Source organism: Podarcis vaucheri (assembly GCF_965113315.1).
Source record: "Podarcis vaucheri genome assembly, chromosome: 2".
NCBI classification, from domain to species: Eukaryota; Metazoa; Chordata; class Lepidosauria; order Squamata; family Lacertidae; genus Podarcis; species Podarcis vaucheri.
Genome location: NC_138760.1, coordinates 67,413,482 through 67,438,164, shown reverse-complemented (window position 1 = coordinate 67,438,164; position 24,683 = coordinate 67,413,482). Strand labels below are relative to the sequence as shown.

Below are 24,683 nucleotides of genomic sequence, written 5' to 3'. Positions count from 1 at the left end.
CCCTTTCTAACTTTATGAATCAACCAGTTAGCACGGTAATATTATGGGAAGGAGCACAGGTCAGTGCTGGAGCTTCTGCATTTTGTGCAAAAAGTTCCATGCTCAATCCCTAGCCTTCCCAGGTAGAGCTGAGAGAGAAACCAATAGGCTGACTCAGTATAAGGCAGCTTCCCATGTTCCTAAATGAATCTTACTTTACGCTCATCTCAGCATAACTTCAAAATAGTTAGCACTAACTCATTAAAGCTTAACAAGATAACGAGGAACCCAAAGTTAACCTCCATAATTTATAATAGTATTTCCATTGTGGGTAATGGGTTAAATGAGTGCCTTTCACCTATTTATTTATTTTTAAATATACTATTTGAAACCTCAGTTGAAACCCATCTGTTTACTAAGGCAGGATGCCAGCACACTGGAACTGATGCACGTTCTGCTAACTTCAGTAAGGCTGGATATGTTTTATTAATTTGTTTTGAATCTGCCCAAGGATAGCTCCATAAAGTCCCCCACGCAGTTGGCAGCGTGGCATAAAACAACAATTAATACAAACAATATGAAGCAATTAGATTACAGATATAGACAACAAATCAAGAACGAATCAGTGGCAAGGAAGAGTCGACAGAGAACCTTCCCTAGTAGATTTATGAAACATAAAAATCTCTGCCAGGTCATATAGTCAACAAAGTGACCCTCCCAAAATCCCACTGGAACAAAATGATTTTTTTTTGTCTTTTAACTAACTTTCTAAAAATAAAAAATGAGCTGATGTGGTGAGTCTTCAGGAAAACAGTGTTCCATAATGAAGGCGCTACTTACTGTTGTTTTCCCTCTAACCTCTGACAAAGATGAAAGTTAAAGTAGAGACCTGTCAGATGATTTTGATGTATTGGTGGGTGGTCTCATACAGGAGCAGGGAGTGTTCTCTAATATGAAACACACCATAACCATTCAGAGCTATTAACACCAGCCTTGCAGATTGTGCTTGGAAAGGCATTGGGAGCCAGCACTGCTCTGAGTTTATTCACACTTACCTGGGCCTAGAAAGAGCCCATCTGCCAACACATCAAAATCAGAGCAAATGTCAATTCAAATTTTTCATGGATTGCCATTTACTCCGATTGAGCTTTAAAGAGCGAGTTTTTGCAGGGAAAGCTCTGGGGCAAATAAAGGGCACTCAGGACATGAAGCTTGTCCATCCTGCAGGAGGATTTTACAGATGCTTCCTTTAACCTGCCACCAAAATGACAATTTCTTCAATCCATTAGGAAATTATTGCAGCCCCTCACTCTTCAAAACTGAGAAGAACATGTCCTTTAAGGTCACAGGCCAAGAAGCAGAGAAGCTATTGAAGTGTGTCACTGAGCACAGTGGTATGCTTAAGAGCTAAGAGAAAGAAATTAAAATATATTATGAGAAATAAATTATGTATTTGTATTGCATAGACAGGTTAACTTCATTGGTGTTAAATCCATAGGAATGAAGACATGTGACTAGACAATGAGGTTATTTCACTTCCTTTTCTCTCCACCCTGACCCTGGTCCTTTCATGGGCTCTTCCAGGAAAATGTGTGACCCTGGGATGACAGCTTTTGAACCAGAAGCTCTAGGGAACCTGGTGGAAGGGCTGGATTTCCATAGATTCTACTTTGAAAACTGTAAGCACCCTCTGCCTTGTCAAAAGGCCCTTTGACTCTCTTATCAGAATGGAAATATTTGCAATATTGGGTCACTTCATCAGCCTTCTAGCCCAAGGACCAGCCTCTTAACTACAGCCAGTTTGTTTTAAAATAAAGTATGCTAAGAGATTTGAAGGCATATAGATGGAATCTTCTATCCTGTTACCTGCCAAGATTCTGCTTGTCAGAGTAGAAATTTCATCCTTTGAACATTTTGGTTCATAGCAATAGATAGGCCTAACATCCCTTAAATTTGTCTTATCTCTTTTTGAGCTTTCTGAAAAGATAAGGACAACTTGGCTGAACTAGCACATGCATTTAAGGGCAGGACAGTATATCAGAGATACAGCACAAACTCAGATTTAATTGCTGACACCTCCTGTTAAAAAGCATATCTGTATGAAGGCTAAGAAAGACCTCTGGCTGAGGCCCTGGAAAGTCATTCCCAGTCTGAATAGACCATGTTGGGCTGGATGGACCAGTAGTATGTGTCAGCTTTGTAAGTTCATAGGTATGCATTTGAAGGTTTACTTCTGAGTAGACTTGGTTAGGCTTGTGCTCTTAATCTCTCACTCATTTCCAAAGTTTCAAACCAAATCATAAATGGTTGAATGTAGAGTGGATGAGCAGGATTCACCTAATGAACCCTGTTAGCACCAGCCCTATTTGAGGGTTTCTGCTTGGGTGGGGGTGGGGGTCAGGAGAACCCCCCAGAACAACACAGCAGGGGAGGGAGGATTGTTCCACCTGGCAAGCTACAGTACTTTTGCTGACAATGTTGAAATCCCAAACAATGTTTTTAGTTTTTAGATTGTGGACTGGTCAGTGAATGCAATTTAATGAATTTTTAAGAGAATAATCTCCCTATGATTGGGACATAAACTGAAACAAGCCTAGAAATATTGTGCATATGCCTTCTTTTTCCTTGTTGCTACAATGATTTTATAAAGATTAGAGAAAGATGTCCGTCCTAGTTATGGGGAGACGCAGGCAGTATTGATCTCACTGGCTTTCCTCTCAACCCCCAGTGTGGTCTAGAAACAGCAAGCCGGTGCACACTACCATCCTGAACCCCCACATTCACTTAATGGGAGATGAATCTGCCTGCATTGCCTACATCCGCATCACGCAGTACGTCGATACCAGTGGGATCCCTCGCACTGCACAGTCGGAGGAGACCCGAATCTGGCACCGCCGGGATGGCAAATGGCAAATTGTTCACTTCCACAGATCTGGAGCACCTTCTGTCTTACCACAGTAAGTCATCCCCCAGGCCTTGGTGATCCCTCTCAAAGCCACTCTTGTCATACCATTGAAAACTGAATATTCTGTTTCCACAGTGCAAACAGGAGTAGATAAGTGTAAATTAAAGGTGAGAGTATAAGCAAGGCAGTAGAAGGAAAGAACAGCAGCGAAGGCCAAATGTAACACACATATGCATGGCTTAACAATATTGGTAGCTAGGTCAAAACCTTCCTGAAAGAACTTTTATCTATGTCAGTGGTCCCCCACCTTGTTGGGCCTGGGGGCGCTTTTGTAAATCTAAGTAACTGTTGTGGGCACCACAAAATAAAATCAATTTCCCAGAAGAAAAACTGACAGTGCTCAGACCCCCCCCCCCCGGTCTCTCAAAATCAAACACCTACACCACCACTCTCAACAAATAAAACAGATATTTTTTTTATTTAAAAAATATGCAACCCCCCCCAATGCAGGTACCTCCCCCTCAGACAACAAAAAGCCCCAAACCACAATTTTAAAACAAAACTTAAAATTGGAGGTGGCCTTGACAGATGCCTGAGAGTGCTGTAGTGCCCACAGGCACCACATTGGGAACCCCAGACGGGGATTATTCATTTGCCTTTATGCAAGGATGCATTCATGGCATTAAATTACAAGAGATTTGAAGGCAATTCATGCATATTTAGTTTAACCTCCCACCAGTTACAGTCACACATTATTGTTTGATGATTTGCTAAGATCCACATGCATGCTACCAGAATGGAGAATACCCCACTCCCCATGTGGTAGGCTCAGAATGGTATTTTATTGGTGGCAATGACATGCATGGAATAGAAGTGTCTAATGACTGGTTCTTGGAGTTTGAGCAAGTTTAACATTCTCTCTCTCTCTCTCTCTCTCTCTCTCTCTCTCTCTCTCTCTCTCTCTCGCTCTCTCTCTCAGGCCCAGTTCACAGGTCACTTTTTCACATGGTAATTTCACCATGTCAAATTATTTATGAACATGATGTTTGAATCTGGTCACGTGACAGGAGATATTTATTATGCCAAAGCAAGCCAAATTAATTGCAAAATACCAACCCAACCAGGTTTATATTGGTTTAGAAGTTTCAACTTTTAGTGATGTCATTCAGAACTGGGGCTCTCACGTTCTTCTCCCCATGCCCATTCATTTTCTTACTGTGATGTTATGACTGTCATAGGTGTTTTCTCAGTAAAGAAAGATGCATCCTCGTATTTCATGTTAACTAATGCACTGCCAGTTTAAATCATCAGAAGAAATGAAAATAACTTTATTATCCATAAGGTAGAGTTGAAAGTGAAGAGGGGGAAACTGTGTTATTTTATCACTCTCTAAACTTCTTGATAACAAGGTGCGAAGGTGCAGAAATGAAGTTAAGGGTATACACTGTTTGTTTTTTAATAGGCGGGAACATTCAAACACACAAGCCCCCACCTGCACTCTGGAATGATACAGTCCAGGATCAGATACTTCACGTGTGTCTGATCATCTGTTTCTGATGTGAGTGCAAGAAGATTCCATATGGGCATCCCTGATAGCAGAGAAGAGTATCTTTTGTCCAGGTTTGATGAGACTCCACGGCTAGCCCTTAGTGGCCAGCGTGATAGTGGTTACTCATTCTGTTGAAAACTACTACTGAAGTTAGAGTCATTCATTCATTGCTTTTATGAATTGCCTCTCTGCTTAAATAAAAAAGTGTTCAAGGTGATGTACAAGAACACACCCCGCTGGGGATTAAACAAATTTATTTGCAGTTAGGGATGGAGGAAAAATGCCATGCAAACCTGTGTAATTCCCACTTGTGAAATTCAGAAAATGTGAACAATAATATGTCTGTTGGGGGAAAGTGTGCATGAAACACATATATATTAGTGAAAGCAGCATGCTAAAATGCATTGCATCAGATAATTTACTTGCAAAAATGTGTATATTAGGAGAAATGTGCACTAAAATGCAAGCAAATTTTAATGAGGACTTTTTAAAAAGAAAAATCACAGACTGATACAAATGTGGCGAACTTAAATTAAGGTTGGGGACAGAGAAAAAGTGAAACTGATAGAATCATCTACCCTATTTGTGGTAGCTTCTTTTCCTGATTGCCTCCACACTAACTGTTTTCTGAGGAATTGCCATCCGTCCCTCATTTAGGTACCATAGAGAATCCAGATGAAATTTTTGACAGATGGTTGCATTCTGGTGTTTTCTGTGTCACCTTGCCATATCCCCATCCCATATCTAATTTGTGGCAATTTTTCCAGTTGAACCGGGGGGGGGGGGACACAACCCACTAGCTTGTTCAGCATGGTTATGCAGAGAGCTATTCACTTCTGCCCATGTGCAGCCACTGTTAGACTTTTAGAGTTTAAAAATATTTTTGACACTTCCTTATTGCACTGCTGCATGTGGAGCAATAGATGCATGCACAAATTTGGGGTGGGGAACCACAACAACATTGTGATGCTCCTTACAGTTTCAAACCAGAGAGGGCTAGAGAGACTTCTCACTATTTTACAAGCCTTTCTGGGGCTCAGTGCAAGCAAGGGGATTCCTTCCCATCATTTTCTGGTTTCTCTCAGCTGTAGAGCTTGGAATTTTAATGAAAATGCCTTGCTGCACTTGCACTTCAGCATAACAAGGAAGGACCATTTTTTAGAAGCACCTAAAATGGTATGTCAGGCAATGCAGGCCTAATCCTTCCTCTGTCCCCTGCTTGTCAGAGATGCCTTGTGCCATTTCCCTGGCATGTGGGAATTTAAGAAAAAAAGTTAACTGGTGCATTCATAAAGGGGTGGAGGAACCCTTTCCCCAATATTTTAAAACAAAATTAATCCCCCTCCCCCATTTTTTTCAATAGCTGCCATGCCCTGTTCCTTCTTCATCATGTGTATAGGCATTGCAGGGTGCTAATGGGGAAGATCTGTGCTACACGGAACCGCTATTTTAATTCCCCATCCAGCTCGCAGTGCAAGAGTGATGTCTCAGCAGCACTAAAGAGGCGTACTGCTTCTTATGCTTCTCTGAGGCTAATTGACAATCTAGGTGTATGCTCCTGCCTGTTCTTTTCATTTGGGTTCCCTGAATGCTCTGTTCTCCGCTTGAGAGATGGTGGCACTTAGTAGTTTGAGGTGCAAGCAGCTACCGGGATGGTGCAGCCCTCACCCAGCTCTTCTCTTATTCTCCTCCTCCTGCTGCTGCTGTTCCCTTTTCAGGGCAAGGCTGTTCAAAAGTAGTCTAGTGGTGATAGTTGCAGAAAGAAGGTGGGCCCCCTCAACATGAGTCACATCCACCCAACACATTGAAAGCACTCCTGTACCACTTGAGCAGGCATGTCTTCCCCCAAAGGGTCCTGGTCACTGTAGCTCTGTGAGGGGTCTCCTACCCAACTCTCAACACCCTTAATGAATGACAGTTCCCAGGATTCTCTGGGGCGAAGCCATGACACCAAAGTATGCTTTCAGTGTACAGTGTGGGTGTGACCGAATGTTTTACATTCTCCTGGACATCTCTTGTCCTCTCGTGCTCTTCACTCCTTCACCCCTGCCCCGCCACAAAGCTTGAGTGGTGGATGCCAGCTGGAGGACAAGGCTTCACAAATAGAAAAGAGTAATTATTTGGGGTGGGGGGTGGCTGGGGTTGGGGGGAGAACCAGATGGGAAGGTCACCATTTTGGTGGAGTAAAAAGCCGTTTCCTTTTGTGTTTTTCAGCTGAAGCATCAGCCCCTCAGGCCAGGTTTCTCACTGCCTCACTACAAAGGGAAGATCCCTGCTATCCTTTACCTAGGGAACTTGGCTGCTGCTGCTGACTCTCCTCCTTGGTTCTTGCTGGAATTCCTTTCACACACAGAGCTCCTCACCAAAATAAACCAAGAATTTAATAGACTTTTTCTCCTTCTGTTTCACACGCTCTGCGTTTTGCCACTTTGTGCCATTGTAGTAGAACAGGGCAAGACACCCTATTGCATGAAAAAGCTTTTCTGTGGTTAACAGGAGAAACCCAATGTGGGGGGTAGCCTTCAGCCACTACTGCCCACAGATCTCATGGAACCACCCTGGTTCAGTACTTAAAATTAACTGTGTTCCTCACAAGGACATGGTTTATTTTGGTCTCTTTGCTGTTTTCCACTAAGTCTTAAGGGGCCTGAGAGAAAGGGGAGCATGTTCCAGTGCAGAATCAGAAGCCACCTCCTTGCAATGGCAGATTGATGCCCATCCACACAATGCAAAGTTCTTGCTCGATTATGATCTCAGCCAAAATCAAAAATACTTTTATACTGCCCTGCGTTACCTAAATTCCAGATCGATAAGCATACATGCAACGCAAGATTCTTGCTTGATCATGACCTCAATCATTTTATTTATTTTTAAATATTTCTATGCCACCATTCATTATTTAAATCCGGAGCAGTTCACACTGCACCGCTGTCACTCATCTACATCTACATCTTCTGTTCTGTGTGAAGTTAAAACTTTACAAATATCAGTCTATATTCATTAAAGCCTAGTAAAATTCTGCTGGGATGAATATGGTTTTATGGCGCATAAAATGCAGAATCCATTTCTCTTCCCAGAGAACGTAACTTTTTGTGTGCCTGGACCAATTGAGGTTCATGACAATTCCTTTCTCTTTTCAGAACGTGCATGAAATGAAACTGTTAACACTATATTGGCATTATAATGTGTCTAAGAGCACATAAATAAATGAAATGATAGGTTGGAAATTCAGCATGGCAGCAGGGTATTTTTCACCTTATTTGTAATGCAGTGATATAGTTGAGGCAGTTTCTGCCACTATCCAGCACACCATAGGAACTTCCTTTATTCAGCTTAGTAAGGATCTCCTAGATGTTTCATTGTGCTTAGAATTCAGTTTTCTTTGAACTGGCCTTTTGCTCCTTTCTGGCAGGATTTTGAGTCATGTTTTTTCCCCTCTGTCCCTTCAAGACTTAGATTCACCATTAAGAGGAAGAGGGGAGGCTGAACCTTTTTAGTCCCACAATTTCCCACATACACACTTCAGGCAATTTGACAGCATTGAAGATGTGGGCACTATGGAAACAGAACTGCCCCTTCAATTTGACATAAAAATAGAGGCCAACACTTTCCAGCAAAGACAGAGAATGCAAGCTTTACTAATGACACTTTGAGGCGTTTTTATTATGCTTTCAACAAACAAAATGAAACCTTTCGCTATCTCTTGTACTTTGAGCGCATGCCTTTTTATATGAAAAACAAACAAACAAAACCCTTCCGTGCTATTTCGTAAATGGATTTTGAGTATTTGCTAAAATGGATCTTTATGTAATACCTAGAAATATCAATTGTTTGGGTTTGTGGCTGATTTTTAATGAAGTTGGGATGGGGTGGGTGGGGCTTAATATGTTCTTGTTTACATTTGGAGTTGACTTTGTGGCAAATTGTTCTTGAAAGTGCAAAAGGGCACAATAAGCTGGACATGTGGGCAGGATTTCTGATGTGGGCTTCTGGCAAATCTCAGAGTGCTTTACGCCATAATAGGACTCCTTGTGGCCGTGTACTCTCTATATGCCATGAGAAAGGTTTGGCAATCAGAATCGCACATCTTAATGAAAGGAACCCAATGGAGAGACTGAGGAAACTTCCAAACTGGGGTCAAACGACAGCATCTGCTTTTAAAAACACTGGAGTCATCTTCAAGGAATGCAGGAATGGGTTCTTCACAAGCCAGAATGTCCCTGACACCATTGTTGTTTTGATGGCATATGGAGGGGCTGAAAGATCTTCTATTTTTGGCATCACCTTCTTGCCTTCTAGTACAGGTATGGGAAGTGTGATGGTTGTTAATTTTTTGGCAGTCTTTCCGTTTCTTGTTATCTTATTTTTTTGAAACTTTAAAAGTCTTTACTCTTTGATGTGAGATTAACTACCGTGCACTTCTACTACCAAGGGAACTTATAAATGGCACTTTCTTCATTTGCATGACATTTAACTGTATAGACAGCTACGTGTACTTCAGAGCAAACAAAAATGCTTGTTTGGGGACAGTAACAACAACAACAACAGCAACAACAACAGTGGGGGAAACTCTCTATGTAAATTTTGAATGGTGTGATTTTGCCTTTTCTGTGGTTTGAAGTGCTTAGCTTTCCATCTTGTAAGGCAGGGCAGACATCTGTCAATATAAAGCCAAGTTTTGCAAAGTGCAAGAATAACTTCCCATTGGAGATGAGGGGGGAAAGTGACTAAGGGGGAAGGAGGGCCGTTTGACAGGATCTGAGTTTGCTTTTTACTCAGAAGGGGCTGTCAGTGTACCATTTTCCAATTTCTAACAGAAAAAGTATAACGTGATTGAATCATTGGAGTTTTTTTGATGCTCAACTGAATACTGTACAAAAAATTATACTGAGGTGAGAAGGGCTTTCATATCAGGGGGGCTTGCTATAAAAATATAAACCTGAGGACCTGTTTGCATTTCCCCACTCAAATTACTTGGATTTCAGTCAATTTGTTTCATTTTTGTTTCATTATCCTCACCTACTAGTGGCTTTTAAAACATACATGGCAGCTCATCTTTACATATCTATAACTACAGGCCTAATTTTTCAGCTGCCAGTGTTCACATGTCTTGATCTTACATTGGACTTCAATGAAGTTCTCTCCTTTTGAGTTGAGCAGCACTGAAATTTCCTGACCACTGAACTATTTTTGACCCATTTCTCTGTGAAAACCTCTGCTCAGGTGATGAATCTGATAAACCTTGATAGCCTGGCTTGTCTGGGCTGTACCCATTGCACCGGGCTTTTGCTTCCAGTGTATTATGATGAGTACTTCAGGAATGAGGAGGCCCTTCCTTCCTGTTTCCCAAGCACACATTCTGTCAAGCATTAGCTGCTTTGACTGTGTTTCTTTGGGCAACATTAATACTATCTCCTGCATTGAATTTATACTTCGTAATTTCTGGCATCCTTTCCAAACATAAACCTCAACATTTCAAAGAGAAGGGGGAGTCTGTCCTAGCAGAGCCTGACTTCTCTCAAGTCTTCCAGTAAGAGGGGAACCTGACAGGTGACAAGGCATCCAATCCATCCCATTACAATTTTGCCCAAAACATCTGATTAAGCACCTGCACTTTAAGGAGGGACCTCCACCATGAAGTTATTTTCAAGGCCCTCTCATGTATTCTTCGCCCTGATTGCCACTGGCATTTCTGAAACCCTGTTTTGACCATGAAAGCAATTGTACCCAGATTTTGATCCATTGTCTGTACCTCCCCAAACCCCACCTTTACTCTTCCGTATCAGTGGCATAATACCTAGAGAGAAACCAGTTCACCTTTCCTGGCTTCCACAATAAAGGACGCTTGCATTTTCTCTGCCATCATGGAGGCCCACTGGCCTATGAATCCTAATCACTTCTGGAGCACATAGCCTGGGGACTTCTTCCAAGTGCAATTCTGGTTCCATAGGCTACAGATGCCAGTAAGGCAGTACATGTTCCACAGAAATGCATGTAGCAAACCCACAAGCAGCATCAAGGGGCTGGGATTTTGAAGGCATGGTAAAGGGAAAGGAATGCTTTACATCTTTCTGCCCCAAAGCCACCCCACCTCCCCGTCCTCCCCACAATAGGGTTGAAGTGCTTTAGGAGGGTAAACGCTCCTGGAATTCCCACAAAGGTGAAACAGTTTTGTGTGTCGTGTTGGTGGGTGGAACCCAACAAAACACCTGGCAGGGCATGGGTTAAGCATTCCATTCCTCCTCTTAGTACAACACTCAAAACTGTAGACTCTTGAAGCTGCTTTTCATTATAAACATTAGCAGAGCTTCACTGTGTGCATTTGTGTGTAATGTAACACAGAATCAGAGAACCAGAGAGTTGGAAGGGACCTCAAGGGTCACCTATTCCAACCCCCTGCAAGACAATGTGTAGTTTGCCCCTCGGTTTTAGGCTGTGAGGCAGATTTCAGATGGTGAAAGGTACAAATATAATTGGAATTTCCTCTCTAGTATGTGGTAGGCTGTTAGCAGCATCTATTTGAGTACAAAACAAGATCATGGCTCCATATGAGCTTTATGAAGTCCAGCAAGAAGGGATGCTGTTGGAAAATGTGCTTTGACTATTCATCACCATCACTGTCATTATCAGCCAAGTCAAATGTTCAGTGGCAGCCTAGTGATATGATCCAGGAGGAAACACCAGTTAAAAATCCTAAAGTTGTGCCTGGACAGGCCTATTTTGTCATGGTTTGCCCTGGGGAGGAAGTGCTGCAAATGGCTCACACTTTTATCTTACAATCTGTCCAAATAATGTGACACTGGGTTTTGCTGGTACCCATGCTAACCTTTCCCACCATGATGCCCTTTGCTAATGTTTATTCAAACATCTTGTTCTTTCCCTGATCCAGAGCATTGTCCTGGACCTCCTCTTTCATTAGCGTAGCCCTGCCTTTTTAACCACAACTGCAAGCTTTCATGCATTTCAACCCATTCCCCATAGAAACCTCACAAACACCTCCTGCTACCCTTTGTGGAAGTGGAATAGAGGGGCTTTCCCACAGCACAACCTCAGCTTCTACACAACCCCACAAAAATATTTCAATTCCTCAACACCTTTGGCATCCCACATCAAAGTTATTGGTGCATGAAGGGCTGCACATCTATATAGCTATATTTGTGCTTATTTTATAAAATAAAAATATCCCTCGTCTACGGTCTTGAACAGAAAGAAACCATGGATGTATAGGAAAGCAGTGAAGAGCAATAAAAGGCACAATAACCAGGAAGGAGAGGGACAAACTAACCTGACTTGGACATTACTCCTCATAACAATCTAGAACCAGGATTAAGGTGTGCTGCATTTATTGGCATTTTCTACAGCTGCACAGGAGTAATCTCCATATTTCGTTACTTTCAAGATGAATCAGGATATACCTGTATCAGGGACAGTTTATGCCTATTGAATTGGACAAGGTGAGGGGAAACTGGCCTACCTCATCTAGCATTCTACCACTGATGTGAAAACAACTGCAAAGTTAGCCTGCTCCTTGCTGAAGTCTAGTCATCTTACCTACTTCACAACTGATCCCAGAAATTAATTTCCAGCTAGAGATGAAGTTAGCAGTAGGGAAGGACCACGGCTTAGTAGCAGAGCATCTCCTTTGCCTGCAGGAGTTCTCAGGTAGGGCTTGGAATGGTTCCTGCCTGGAACCCTGGAGAGCAGCTGGCAGTCAGTATAAGTGAAGTTAGATGGAGCAAGGATCTGACTCAGTAAGAGGCAGCTTCCTAGGTTCCTATGTGTGACCTAGGAAACCCTTTCCACTGTACATTACAGCTGCCAATGTGCTGGTGGAACGAAAAAATAAATATATTCAAATATACTCCAGATAGATGAGCAAAGCCTTATATGTTCAGACTTTGCTTCCTACCTAACTGAGAATACCAGTTGTCTTTTCTCCTTCAGTTATGCCACATGTTCTCCTTTTTGTTAAGATGGCTTCCCTTCCTCCTCCTTAGTTCTTGCATGGCTGCAAATCAGCCACTTTTTGTCCTGCTCCCTGCCCCTTTTTGGTAAGGGAAAATCCGCGAGAAGGCAAAGTTTGGTATTTTTGGGTTTTTTTCTAACTGTTGCACAATTTTTTGGCTTTTGTAACATTTGGGGGGAGAAGCTGGAAAAGTGGTTTGAGAAGAAAGTATAAATGTATATAAGAAGATATATATAAAGATATAAATATATATGCATATAAATATATGAAATCTCTATGGAAATATTTATTTCACATGAATGCAAAAAAAAAAAATCACAAAAAAGAAGGGAAGAAAAAAAAAGCAGCTTTGTAATGTAAACAAACAAAACAGTCAGGGAGCACCCCTCTCATGTTTGTTAACTTGATGTGACTGGAATATTCCAAAATCCTTCAGTATCTTTTGTAAGTGAATCAGACCTGTAAAGCGGTGTGACTGTGTTGGATTCATTGTTCCAGTTTTTTGAAGCTGTGGCTGTGAACAAAATGATCACTGCTAAAATTTTATGCTATATTTTTGGGGTGGGGGAGATGGGGATTGTCAGTTTTATTCTTGGTGTTTCAAGTGCAATAAAATAGCTACAAACTCTTGAGTATGGAAAATGCTGATTGTCCCTAAATGACTCCCAGACTCTGTTTTACTTTCTATTTCATTGTGATGCTTCTGTCTTTAAGGGGTATCATATCTGGAATACAACACTCAGGGACAGAGCAGAAAGGAGGACTGAAAGTTCTCTTCCTCTTTGGTGACTTAGGGCCTGTCTTCTACTCCTCAGGTGCTTTTTCCTGGTTGGGATGTTTCCTTCAATTGTGATTATGCTTCTTGATATACTTGGATGGAAAGAGGGGTGGTGGTTTAGAAACCTCTGGAGGTTTATTGTAAGGAGGTCCCTTGGAGGCTTATGCCTTTAAAATATACACAAGTTGGGTGCCCACTAAAATTCTGACCCTTGTTTTCTTTTCACACAGAGATCTAGCTTGCCCTCTCTCACTTCTGAGGAGGGAATAATAAAAATAACAGCAATACTACACCACCTCTGCTGCTGCCGCTGCTGCTACGACTACTGTCTTACATCCTCCCCTTTCTCACACAGAGCACGGGGTGTGTAACAAAATCTAAAAGCCACAACAAAAATCTAAAATGCAATATTCATTAGCACTATATGATCAAGGCTGACCTGCTGGCCGTGTCTTTCTTCATTCCACACTGAAATCCCTACTCACAGGAATCTGATAGGGATCCTTTAAGAAAAGGGAGCAATGGAAGCTGGTCCAGTAGTGTGAATGGGGCCCTACCTGACTTCTTACTTACATTCATTCCAAGGGGTGACACTGCCTCATCAGCCTCTTCCTTAGCCTCAGTGTTGTCCCTTGCAGATCTGAGAAAGGAGGATGGAGACAAAATTAGAGTGGCCTATCCTTGGCTCTGCCTCCTGTGGGTCTCCCTGCCTTCTGCGCTACCAGTCTCAATGGGCAATAGCCACCACAGCCCGTAAGCAGCAACCTATGGAGGGGAACAGGTTTCCCATCCCTGTGCCAGCATAATCAGTACCATAGCCTTTAGAAATGCTGCAAACTGAGCAAGGCCCTAGCGGCTAACTGTGTAGGAAGTATAGAAGGGTTGCCACACCATCTGCTGGTAATTGCAGGCATGCCTGCATTCTTCTTAGTGTTTCCTTTCGTATTCTCTTGGGCCCATCCAGACATCTTGTTTACTGTGCATTCATTCATTGGTGTTGGTGCAGTTATGCTCAAAACCGTTTTCTATCATCTTTGCCCCTGCAACCATTTCAAGACAAACATGTTGCTTTGTTTCCTGTCACTGTGTGTCCTGTAGTTTCCTGGAAAAATACTGTAACATTTATACCACAAATGTTTGAGGGCTTTTTGTATTCATTGTGCCATAATGCAAGAGTGTCTCTCCAAAGGGCACTACAGTGGACGCTCGGGTTGTGAACGTGATCCGTGTGGGATGCACATTTGCAACCCCCAGCATCCGCAACCCGCAGTGGCGCGTCTGCGCACGCGCGGGTTGCAGTTTGGCGCTTCTGCGCATGCATGACTGCCAAAACCCGGAAGCAACCCGTTCAGGTACTTCCGGGTTTCGGCGGTCCGTAACCCAAAAAAATGCAACCTGAAGCGTCTGTAACCCGAGGTATGACTGTAATGCAGTGTTGTTCACATTGCAGAACAACTAGCAAAGTGAAATGATGTGAGGATGGTTCAATAAAAAATCACTGCTGATGTTGTGTCAGTGACAGGTTGCAGGGTACACCTGCCAAAAAACACCAGCCTGGAAGGGCCCTTGAGATTTATTCATTATGATAGTAAATGATCAGTTGTTTATATAACAGGTCCCCCCCCCCCAGTAGTGACAAACAAAAATAGTTTTAAAATACAGTCGTACATTGGATCCCAAACGCCTTGGTACTTGGACGTTTTGGCTCCTGGACACTGCAAACCTGGAAGTGAGTGTTCCGTTTTTCGAACATTCTTTGGAACCCGAATGTCTGACGGGGCTTCTGCTGCTTCTGATTGGCTGCAGGAGCTTCTGGCATCCAATCAGAATAAGCTACGCTTTGGTTTCTGAACGTTTTGGAAGTTGAACGGACTTCCAGAACGGATTCCGTTTGACTTCCAAGGTACGACTGTATGTCATTTTAAACTACTTTTCATAAAGTAGTTATAATTACCATTCAATTGCATGAAAGGTAGTTTAACCACCGCTCATGATGACTGCTGAATCTGTTCCCCCCTGACCTGTTGGGCAGAGTTCACATCATCCATCAGATATGTGAGCATAGCAGTGCATGTTCAACCCACTGTTACAAGCATGAATCTCTGGATAAGGACCTAGTTAAGCTTTCAGAAACATGTACTGCCTAAATGTCCAAAAGGCATTTTGTAAGGTGAACAGGAAGGTCTTAGAAGCAGTCAGGTGGAAATATATTTAACAGAAAACCTCCATTAATTGGATGACGTTACTGCATAATTGTCAAGGAACAAGACTGTAACATGGATGAAATAATTTCATGAGTGGTTTTTGTTTTTAGAGGGGTTTTAGATAAGGATACCCATATCTTTATATAGTTCCTATATCCTCTTCCCATATCTACTGCAGTTCACTATGCTTATAGAACTCCTTGTTAAAATATTATGCAACTATAGAATATATAGAATATTTAGAAATCAGGATTAAAATTAGCCTCTATATTATTTATTTGCATCAATAAATTCTATCACTAGGAGGTGCTAAATGACAATGATGTTTTTATTCGGATATCTGGTTACAAATTAAATCTAGATGAAATTAAATTAATATTGTGTAAATCAAGGATCTCTGAGTCATACAAGAATGAGGAAAAGCAACCCAACTGCATCTAAGAATATATGTGCCTGAAAAACTAAAATAAAATAGGAGAGTTACTTAATTTCTAAGTAACTCCCAGACTAAAACCAAGACGGCTGATGTCAGGGAACTGACATCAGAGGAAAGGGAGTTGGTAGGGCTCCCAGAGACTGGGAGAGAGTCAGCAGCCAAAGCAGGGACAAGGAGGGGGAGCGAGGGGTCTCTGGAGGAGGATCTCAGTAATGCTGAGAGAGACGCAGCAGCCCAGGCAGGAAACAGCAGGGGAGAGAAAGGGGTGAGAGACACATCCAGCGAAAATAGCGGGGAGGTGTCAGAAGCAACTGCAGGGAGACCCATGCTTCGCCGGAAGCTGCCACGTCGTGAGTCCAGGAGACGCGTTTCCGTTAAGGAACTTCTTTGCTGGAAGCGCTTCCGCAGGCAGCCACTGTCAGACTCTACTAGTGACTAGAGCAGACATGTCTGAGGAGCTCTGTCACACACAGAGGTTTGTGGGGCCGCACAAACTCTGAAGGGGCACAATTTTAAGCACAAGCAGCTAATCATCCCCTGACAGCAGTCTGACAGTCTTTGTACGCTGCCTGTGCAGGAGAAAGCATCATGAGCAACCCAGCCGGAACCGGAGAGGCAGGGGTTGGAGCTGGTCCAAGCTTGGAAGAAAGGTATCAAGCTCTGGAGGTCCAACTTGCGCTGCAGACGGCGAGGCTCGAGGAGAGAAGGGCTCAGGATGCTGACAAAAAGGGGAGAACCACTCAGTTCCCCAGAAAGGTACCAGGATTGGTGCAGAAGTTTGGGGGGGACCCCAAGGATTACCATGCCTTTAGGACCGAGATGCAATATGCCCTGAATGTGCAGTTTGATGAGTTCCCTGATGAGGAATCGCGAGTTGCTTTCGTAATTGGGCATCTTGAGAAGGGGGCGCGGGACTGGGTTCGACCCCTGATGGCAACGCACAACGATATCCTAAAGGACACTATGAAATTCTTTCGTGCAATGGATATCATGTTTTCCAGCGATATTGAGGAAGGGGTGGTGCGCAGACAGCTAATGGCTTGCAAGCAGGGAAGCAGATCTGTCCGTGAGTACTGGACTGAATTTACCATGCTGATTCACAGATTGGGGTGGGATTTATCGGCAGCACCCATTCAGATGCTATTTGAAGAAGGTCTTTCTTCGGCTGTGAAAGACGAGCTGTCCAGGAGCCCCAGGGCGGTGTCTATGGATCAGCTGACCAAATCTGCGCTGACCATTGGAGCGCGCCAGGAGGCAAGAGCCTTGGAGAGGCGGGAAGGGAGAGGGGAACGTTGGAAGGAGTTACGCATTCCAGACATTCCTGAGCCAGCTTTCCCGCCGGCAGAGCCGATGGAAATCGGAACAGCCCGCGCGCGCGCAGTTTCAAAGCCCAGTGAGGGGGCGAAGAAGGAGGGAAAGGGAGCCCGGAAATGCTATCTCTGCCAACAGCCAGGCCACTTTGCCAGAGTCTGCCCCCAGAGGAAGGAATGGCAAGGGATGGTGGGAGCAGTTGAGGGGGGAGAGCAGGGAGAAACGGAGCAGGTAAAAGCCAACGCCTGGTTGCCACCGTCAGGGCACTGCAGCCAGGCCAAAGAGCAGTGAAAGTGCCCGTGCCAGAAGCTCCTCGACCTGCTCTAGTGATTGAAGTGTCGCTAGAGCTGCAAAATGGACACCCCCTAAAAATAAAGGCGCTGTTGGACTCAGGCAGCTCCTGCAATTTTATGAGCAAGGAGTTTGCTGCTGAACATCAGATACAGACTATCCCTTTAAGCAACCCCCTGCAGGTGACCACGATCGATGGCAGGGAACTGTTGGGAGGAGGAGTTAGCTTGCAGACCGTCCCAATGATAATGAGGGTGGCAAGGCACACAGAACTGATAGCGTTTAATGTGGCCACCTTGGGAGGCGCTCCCATTATTTTGGGAATGAGCTGGCTAGCCTTACATGATCCGCTGGTGGGCTGGCATCAAAGAGTGGTTTCCTTCGGTTCAGCACATTGCTTAGAACACTGCAGGGGGGAAAAGGGGTCAGCAGGGGCCCAAGCCACCCTGGCAGGGACTGAAGTAATGGGGAAGGGGAAGGTGCCACCACAGTATGCTGATCTCAGCGACGTGTTCAGCGAGAAGGAAGCTGACCAACTACCCCCGCATAGGCCCTTTGATTGCCAGATCAATTTACTCCCTGGAGCACAGCTTCCTGTAGGCAAGTTGTATGCCATGTCAGACAGGGAAATGCAGGAGTTGCGAGCGTTCATTGACAAGAACCTGAAGAGAGGCTTCATCAGAGAGTCCAAGGCAGCGGGGGGTAGCCCAGTGTTTTTTGTGGATAAAAAAACCACGGACAAGCCGAGACTGGTATGTGACTTTAGGCGGTTAAATGCAGTGACAGAGCCGGCGGCGTTTCCTATGCCCAGGATTGATGATATTTTGACCAGGGTGCGGAAAGGAAAGATTTTTACAAAGCTGGACCTAAGGGGGGCGTACAACCTGATACGTATAAGGAAAGGGGATGAATGGAAGACCACCATGTTCACCCCTTTGGGGGCATTTGAATACCTCGTTATGCCTTTTGGATTACAAACAGGCTCCGCGTGTTTTCAAGCCTTCATGAACCACGTACTGGGGCCTTTGCTCTACAAGAATTGCGTGGCCTTCTTAGATGACGTGTTGGTGTATTCGGAGAATGAGGAGCAACATGTGAGAGACGTCAGAGAAGTGTTGAGCAGGCTGCAAGCCAACAGGCTGTGGGTGAAACTGGAGAAGTGTCAGTTTCATACCAAGGAGGTGGAATTCCTGGGGTACCGCTTGTCAGACAAGGGGTTGGCCATGGACCCCGGCAAGGTTCAAGCGGTGCTGGAATGGAAAACACCCAAGACCAAGAAGGATGTGCAGAGGTTCCTAGGGTTTGGAAACTTTTATCGTAAGTTCATCCGAAACTTCGCCCACCTGACGGCGCCCATCACGGACTGTCTCAGCAGTAAAAAGAAGTTTGTTTGGACGGGGGAGGCGGAGCGAGCGTTTGAGGAACTGAAAAGGGCCTTCGCCTCTGATGAACAACTTCTACATGTGGATTTACAAAAAAAGCTGAGGGTCGAAACAGACGCTTCTGACAGAGCCATAGGGGCGGTGCTTCTTCTGCAGCCGGGGAAGGAGGGGTCAGAGTGGCGACCGTGTGCCTTCTTTTCGCGAAAGCTGAACAAATCTGAGAGGAACTACACGGTGTACGACCGGGAACTTCTTGCGATTCATGAGGCCTTCCGGAGATGGAGGCACCTGCTAATTGGTGCACAACAGAAGGTGCAAGTGTGCACGGACCATAAGAATCTAGAGTATTGGAGAACTGCGCGAGTGCTCAACCAACGGCAGTTGAGATGGGCCCAGGAGTTCTCCAAATTTAACTTTGAGATTTGTTACGTACCAGGCCCAGAGAACGTTAGGGCGGACGCTCTCTCACGCAAACCTGAATATTTGGAGGGAGAGGGTGCACCCGAAGAGACCCATGTCATTCCCGAGGACCGCTGGGTGTGTGGGGCGGCATTGGTGGGGCAAAGGGAACTGGTAGAGGGAACGGTGCAGGATGAATACGCCCAGGACAAACTCAGGGGTCTCAGGAGGGAGGGAGACAAACCCGGGGGTTTTGAGGAGAGAAACGGGGCGTTGTACTACAAGGGAGCGTTATACATACCTGAAGGGGAACTGAGGGAAAAGGTACTCAAGCAACTGCACGATAGCCCCACAGCAGGGCATTTTGGGCAACACAAAACCATGTGGCTGGTTACCAGGGAATTCTGGTGGCCCAAGGTCAGGGAAGATGTGCGGGAGTATGTGAGAGGGTGTGACCAATGCCAACGAGCCAAGGGGGAGAGGCGGGCACCGGCAGGTTTATTAGAACCACTACCCACGCCGGAAAGGCCATGGGAGGCAGTGGCAATAGATTTCATGACTGATCTGCCCAGGTCCAAAGGGAAAACAGCCATCATGGTTGTGGTAGACCTGTTAACCAAGATGGCCCACTTTATAGCCTGCTCACATGCGGTCACAGCGGAAGAAACCGCTAAATTGTTTGTGGAAAATGTGTTTAGGCTGCATGGCGCCCCCTTGAGGGTGGTTTCTGACCGAGGGAAGCAATTTACTTCCAGGTTCTGGAGGAAGCTCATGAGCTTATTGCATGTAGAGGTGAATTTCTCAACTGCCCGTCATCCAGAAACCAACGGGCAGGCGGAAAGAGCTAATGGTGTCCTCCAGCAATATTTGAGGTGTTATGTGAATGACAGAGAGAATGATTGGGTGGAGAAGCTGGCGTTGGCAGAATTTGCCTACAACAATGCAGAGAACGTGTCCACGGGGATGAGCCCCTTTTTGGCTAATCACGGGTGTCATCCCCGAGCCTTCCCAGGGGGGGAAGGGGAGAACTGGAGCGTTCCAGCCGCAGAACAGTTCGTTGAAGAAATGGAAGCGATCCATCGCCAGCTCCAACTTAATTTAAACAGGGCGAAGGAGGAATATAAGAGGCAGGCAGACAAAACCAGAAGGGAAGGGGAAAGCATTAGGGTGGGGGACCAGGTGTGGCTGTCCACCCAAGGGTTACCATTCAAAGGAGGTTGTAAGAAGTTAAGACCCAAAAGGCTGGGCCCATTTGAAGTCACGCAACAGGTCAACCCAGTGGCTTTCAGACTCCGGTTACCGAACCACATGAAGTTGCACCCAGTGTTCCACAGGTCGTTGCTGTCACCGTATAAAGGGGACAGAGAGGGGAGGGTCAATAGGGGACCAGCTATGGAGGAAAAAGAACACAGCTACCATGTAGCGGAGATTCTCGATTCCAGGTGGAAGGGAGAGCAAGTAGAGTATTTGGTAATGTGGGAAGGGGAGCCGGAGTCGGAAAACACCTGGGTCAGGGCAGAGGATGTAGATGACGAGGTTTTGATTGAAACTTTTCATCAGAGATTCCCTCGAAAACCCCAGCCAGTGGCGAGGTTCCGGAGGGAATACTTCGCCACCACCGACGAAGAAGAAGAGTTGGAGGGGTTCTCTGATTCCGAGGTGGAGGAGGATTCAGCGAGTCGGAACGAAGACCGATGGAGGGAAATGTTCGAGACGTCTGAAGATGAAGAGGATTCTTTTCGGGGTTTCAGCTCCTCACCGCCCAGAGGAGAGAGTAGGGGCGGGGGAGAAGGGGGCCCTGGAGGGGAGGTGGATGTCAGGGAACTGACATCAGAGGAAAGGGAGTTGGTAGGGCTCCCAGAGACTGGGAGAGAGTCAGCAGCCAAAGCAGGGACAAGGAGGGGGAGCGAGGGGTCTCTGGAGGAGGATCTCAGTAATGCTGAGAGAGACGCAGCAGCCCAGGCAGGAAACAGCAGGGGAGAGAAAGGGGTGAGAGACACATCCAGCGAAAATAGCGGGGAGGTGTCAGAAGCAACTGCAGGGAGACCCATGCTTCGCCGGAAGCTGCCACGTCGTGAGTCCAGGAGACGCGTTTCCGTTAAGGAACTTCTTTGCTGGAAGCGCTTCCGCAGGCAGCCACTGTCAGACTCTACTAGTGACTAGAGCAGACATGTCTGAGGAGCTCTGTCACACACAGAGGTTTGTGGGGCCGCACAAACTCTGAAGGGGCACAATTTTAAGCACAAGCAGCTAATCATCCCCTGACAGCTGAGAAGAAGCAGCTTTGTGAAGGAAAGAGTGAAGAAGAGACTTTTCAACCTACCCTTGCTCACATTCACTTTTAAAGGATTTAAGTTTGACCTGTAGCAGGTTAAGTGTGCAACACTATCTCTGCCCACAAGATGTCAGCAGCTCACTGTGAGGAAGTTTGTGCAGTTGTAGTAATAGGAACTCTGGGTGGAACATGAGGCACAGCACATGTTTCTTGGGATTATTTTGTTTTGTATGGTGGAGTTCCCCCTCCTAAAATTCCTGTCTGTGGAAAGCTAGCATCAAAGGAGAAAGGCCATAATCATGTAGGGAGATGGGGGTAGGTTTTTTTTTAATGAGATGGGCAATTACACTCGAGGATTCAAAGAGTGTAAATAAAATTTAATACATTAACTGTTCCTACACCGTGTGTGTATATGGGAGAGTTTTAAACTGTGTATATGAACCCTAATATTGCGTTGGGTGAGTGACTGGATCTTGGGAGAGAGCATATTTGCCTGAATGGAAAGAGTCCTTTCTGCACATAATAGAACACATTGAATAGAAAGGGATATTTTGGCCCCCAGCTTCCCCAGCCCTGCAGCCTTAACTGCATGTATACAGCCTGTTGCTGCATTTCAAATAAATACATTTGAGATTGGGTTGCTAATTAATGGGACCACTGCTTTATGGTCACCCTTTTTGCTGTGGGGAATTCTTCATGAGTAGCTGCCTTTGGGCATGGAAGTTTCATTTTTAAAAGCCTCATCCCAGAGATTTAAGGGCTTGGTGAGCTCTCTTGGAAGCCTCACAATGAGGCCGATCCCTCAGGAAGTCAAGGCCTGCTGTTCCAGACCTTGGGAGCAGCTGAACCCAAAAGCCAAAGCTTTTTTTTAATAGAACATATAAAAAAGTGAAGGAATTCTCCTCACGTGCATTTTTGTGTTCACCAAGTTTCTTTATTCAGCATGAAGACACGGGCTCCTCTGGCCAATGCTGTGTCCCTTCTCAGGAAACTCCAACTCTCCCCTTCCGGTGCTCTTTTTGCTCTGACCCCTCCAAAATGTCTTCTTCAGATTCCCCAAACAGACAAGGAACATGACAAGAAAGTTCATTGAAAGCCTCTCTAAAGGCCCAGCTGGGAGCTGTGAATGCTGATGGACATGACAGGGCTGCCTGGGGGGGCGGGCGGGCGGGGGAATGCAAGCTTGAATGTTAAATGTGAGGAAAACTTGAGGAGGTATTTACACGCCCACTTCAATAATTTTATTTTCTTAGAGCTGGAAGCAGACAGAAAAGAGTCTGGGAAAATTCCCCATACTCAGGCTTTTGTATTGTTCATAGTGCTAAGAGGGAATGAGAGGAGGGAGAGAATCTCACTCTGCCTTGCTAAATACATTATAAATGAGAGAGTACTTTTGAGGTCACTGTGAAGAGAGTTAGCTTGCTTTCATCTACTTTGGGAATCCCGTGCATTCCTTGAATCCCTTCCCTAGTCTACATGATTGTAGAGAGATCCTGTACAGTGGTGCCTCGCAAGACGAAATTAATCCGTTCCGCGAGTCTCTTCGTCTAGCGGTTTTTTCGTCTTGCGAAGCAACCCTATTAGTGGCTTAGCGGATTAGCGCTATTAGCAGTTTAGCGGCTATTAAAGGCTTAGCGGCTTAGCGGCTAAAAGGCTATTAGCGGCTTAGCGGCTTAGAAAAAGGGGGGAAGTGGGGAAAAATCGGAACACTCGCAAGACGTTTTCGTCTTGCAAAGCAAGCCCATAGGGAAAATCGTCTTGCGAAGCAGCTCAAAAATGGAAAACCCTTTCGTCTAGCGGGTTTTCTGTCTTGCGAGGCATTCGTCTTGCGGGGCACCACTGTATGTATGTAATTTCTCGCTGGCCTGCAAACAAAATATCTTGCCCTATCTTAATAAACAGGCAGCCCTAAAGACCAAGAGGAAGATTTTACTGGAGAGCCAATCAGAGCACAAGCAAGCACTTCCCTGCACTCTCTTCCTCTGTGTGAGAGACAGGAAGGCCTAAATGGCAGCCTGCAGCTCAGCAGCCTGTGTCTCAGGTGCGGTGCATGCAAACAAAACAGAATACTGGCTAAAAATGAGGGCAAATCACTCTCCCCCCTTCACAAGAAGTTGAATTACAGAAGGATTTGACAAAATCTGACAAAAGAGGCAGCCAATCAAAATGGACTCAGTTATTATCAAGGCATGAGGCTTGATGTGAGGATTTTTAAAATAAAAAATCCGATAATTGAAAGTGGTGGCCTGGGGATGTGCATATTGCCCATACACTGTGGTGATACAGCGGAAGCAAGAAGTTCTCAAAGAACAAAACTGCTCCAAACTGGAGTAACAGAGAAGATCACTCTGAAATGTAAGTTGCAAATTTCTTTTAGTCACATTTAATGTTAACATACATTTATTATAGTCTTGTTTATGTGATATGTTTTTGTTTATGTGATATGTATTTTTGTTTATGTGTTATGTTTATGTGATATGTATTTTTATGAAGATTTTAAAGTGCCATTTTATATAGTTAAAAATGCTGTTTGGAATTTGTTCCCCGCCAGTGAAAATTCCTTTAATAAGGCATTGCCCAAAGCCCACCAACTAATTTCTTTCTTTGCCGCTTTCATTTTGCTGCAATCAAAACCTGCTTTTAGTTTTCAGTCTTCTTCCCTTCCACCTTCCCACAAATACACTCTTTGCTCACTTTGGTACTGTGACCCCAGTGTATATCATATGCAGTCCCCCCCCCCCACATTTCCCCACTATTACTACAAATCCTAATAGAGCCTTCATTACAGCTCTCTGGAGACAAAACCCATTAACACCTTGCCGTGGCTGGTCAGAGGCTTATGAATACTTATACAAAGGATATTATGTGAGCTTTACAATTTATGATGCCCCACGAAGTCTCTAAGGCTGCAGTCTAGATGAGCCTTTGGCATGATCCAGTAGGGCAGGTGTGGGGGGAAGATTTGGCCCTCCAGATGATGTTGAACCACAACTTCCAGCCCCCAAAAGCATGGCCAGTGGGAGGCGATATTGGGAGTTACATTTCAGCGACATCTGTAGAGTCAAAGATTCCCCACACCTACAGTAGGGCATTATTTAAGACCTCCAGTTTGAAAAAGTGCTTAAGAGCTCAAAAAGGTTGGCATCCCTGAATAGTGGAACATGTATATAAAGGTAAAGGAACCCTGACAGTTAAGTCCAGTCGCGAA

At 44.9% G+C, this 24,683-nt stretch overlaps 1 protein-coding gene and 1 long non-coding RNA gene across 6 annotated transcripts in view; one reads left to right on the top strand and one right to left on the bottom strand.

The window, feature by feature from the left end:
* CAMK2A (calcium/calmodulin dependent protein kinase II alpha) overlaps positions 1-9,304 on the top strand; it is a gene marked incomplete at its 3' end in the record, with an annotated part of 109,110 nt that extends 99,806 nt beyond the window's left edge. For 2 of the 4 annotated variants that reach the window (XR_014216604.1, XR_014216605.1), the window contains 4 exons: positions 1,564-1,658; positions 2,708-2,936; positions 4,347-4,442; positions 6,648-9,304. Coding sequence is in view for 2 of the 4 variants with exons in the window: in XM_082211793.1 (XP_082067919.1) it covers positions 1,564-1,658; positions 2,708-2,936; positions 6,648-6,651 (328 nt within the window). Of the gene's footprint in view, positions 1-1,563; positions 1,659-2,707; positions 2,941-4,346; positions 4,443-6,647 lie in introns of those variants that run through there. The other 2 variants (XM_082211793.1, XM_082211794.1) reach the window with 2 other exon arrangements.
* The window catches only part of LOC309526011, a 39,922-nt gene extending 16,955 nt beyond the window's left edge, over positions 1-22,967 (bottom strand). Inside the window, exons 1-3 of one of the 2 annotated variants that reach the window (XR_014216614.1) lie at positions 22,383-22,967; positions 13,751-13,817; positions 788-1,386 (exon numbers count right to left, since the gene is read on the bottom strand). This is a non-coding gene — a long non-coding RNA (uncharacterized lncRNA). Of the gene's footprint in view, positions 1-787; positions 1,387-13,750; positions 13,818-22,382 lie in introns of those variants that run through there. The other variant, XR_014216613.1, reaches the window with a different exon arrangement.
* Between the last annotated feature and the right edge of the window lie 1,716 nt (positions 22,968-24,683).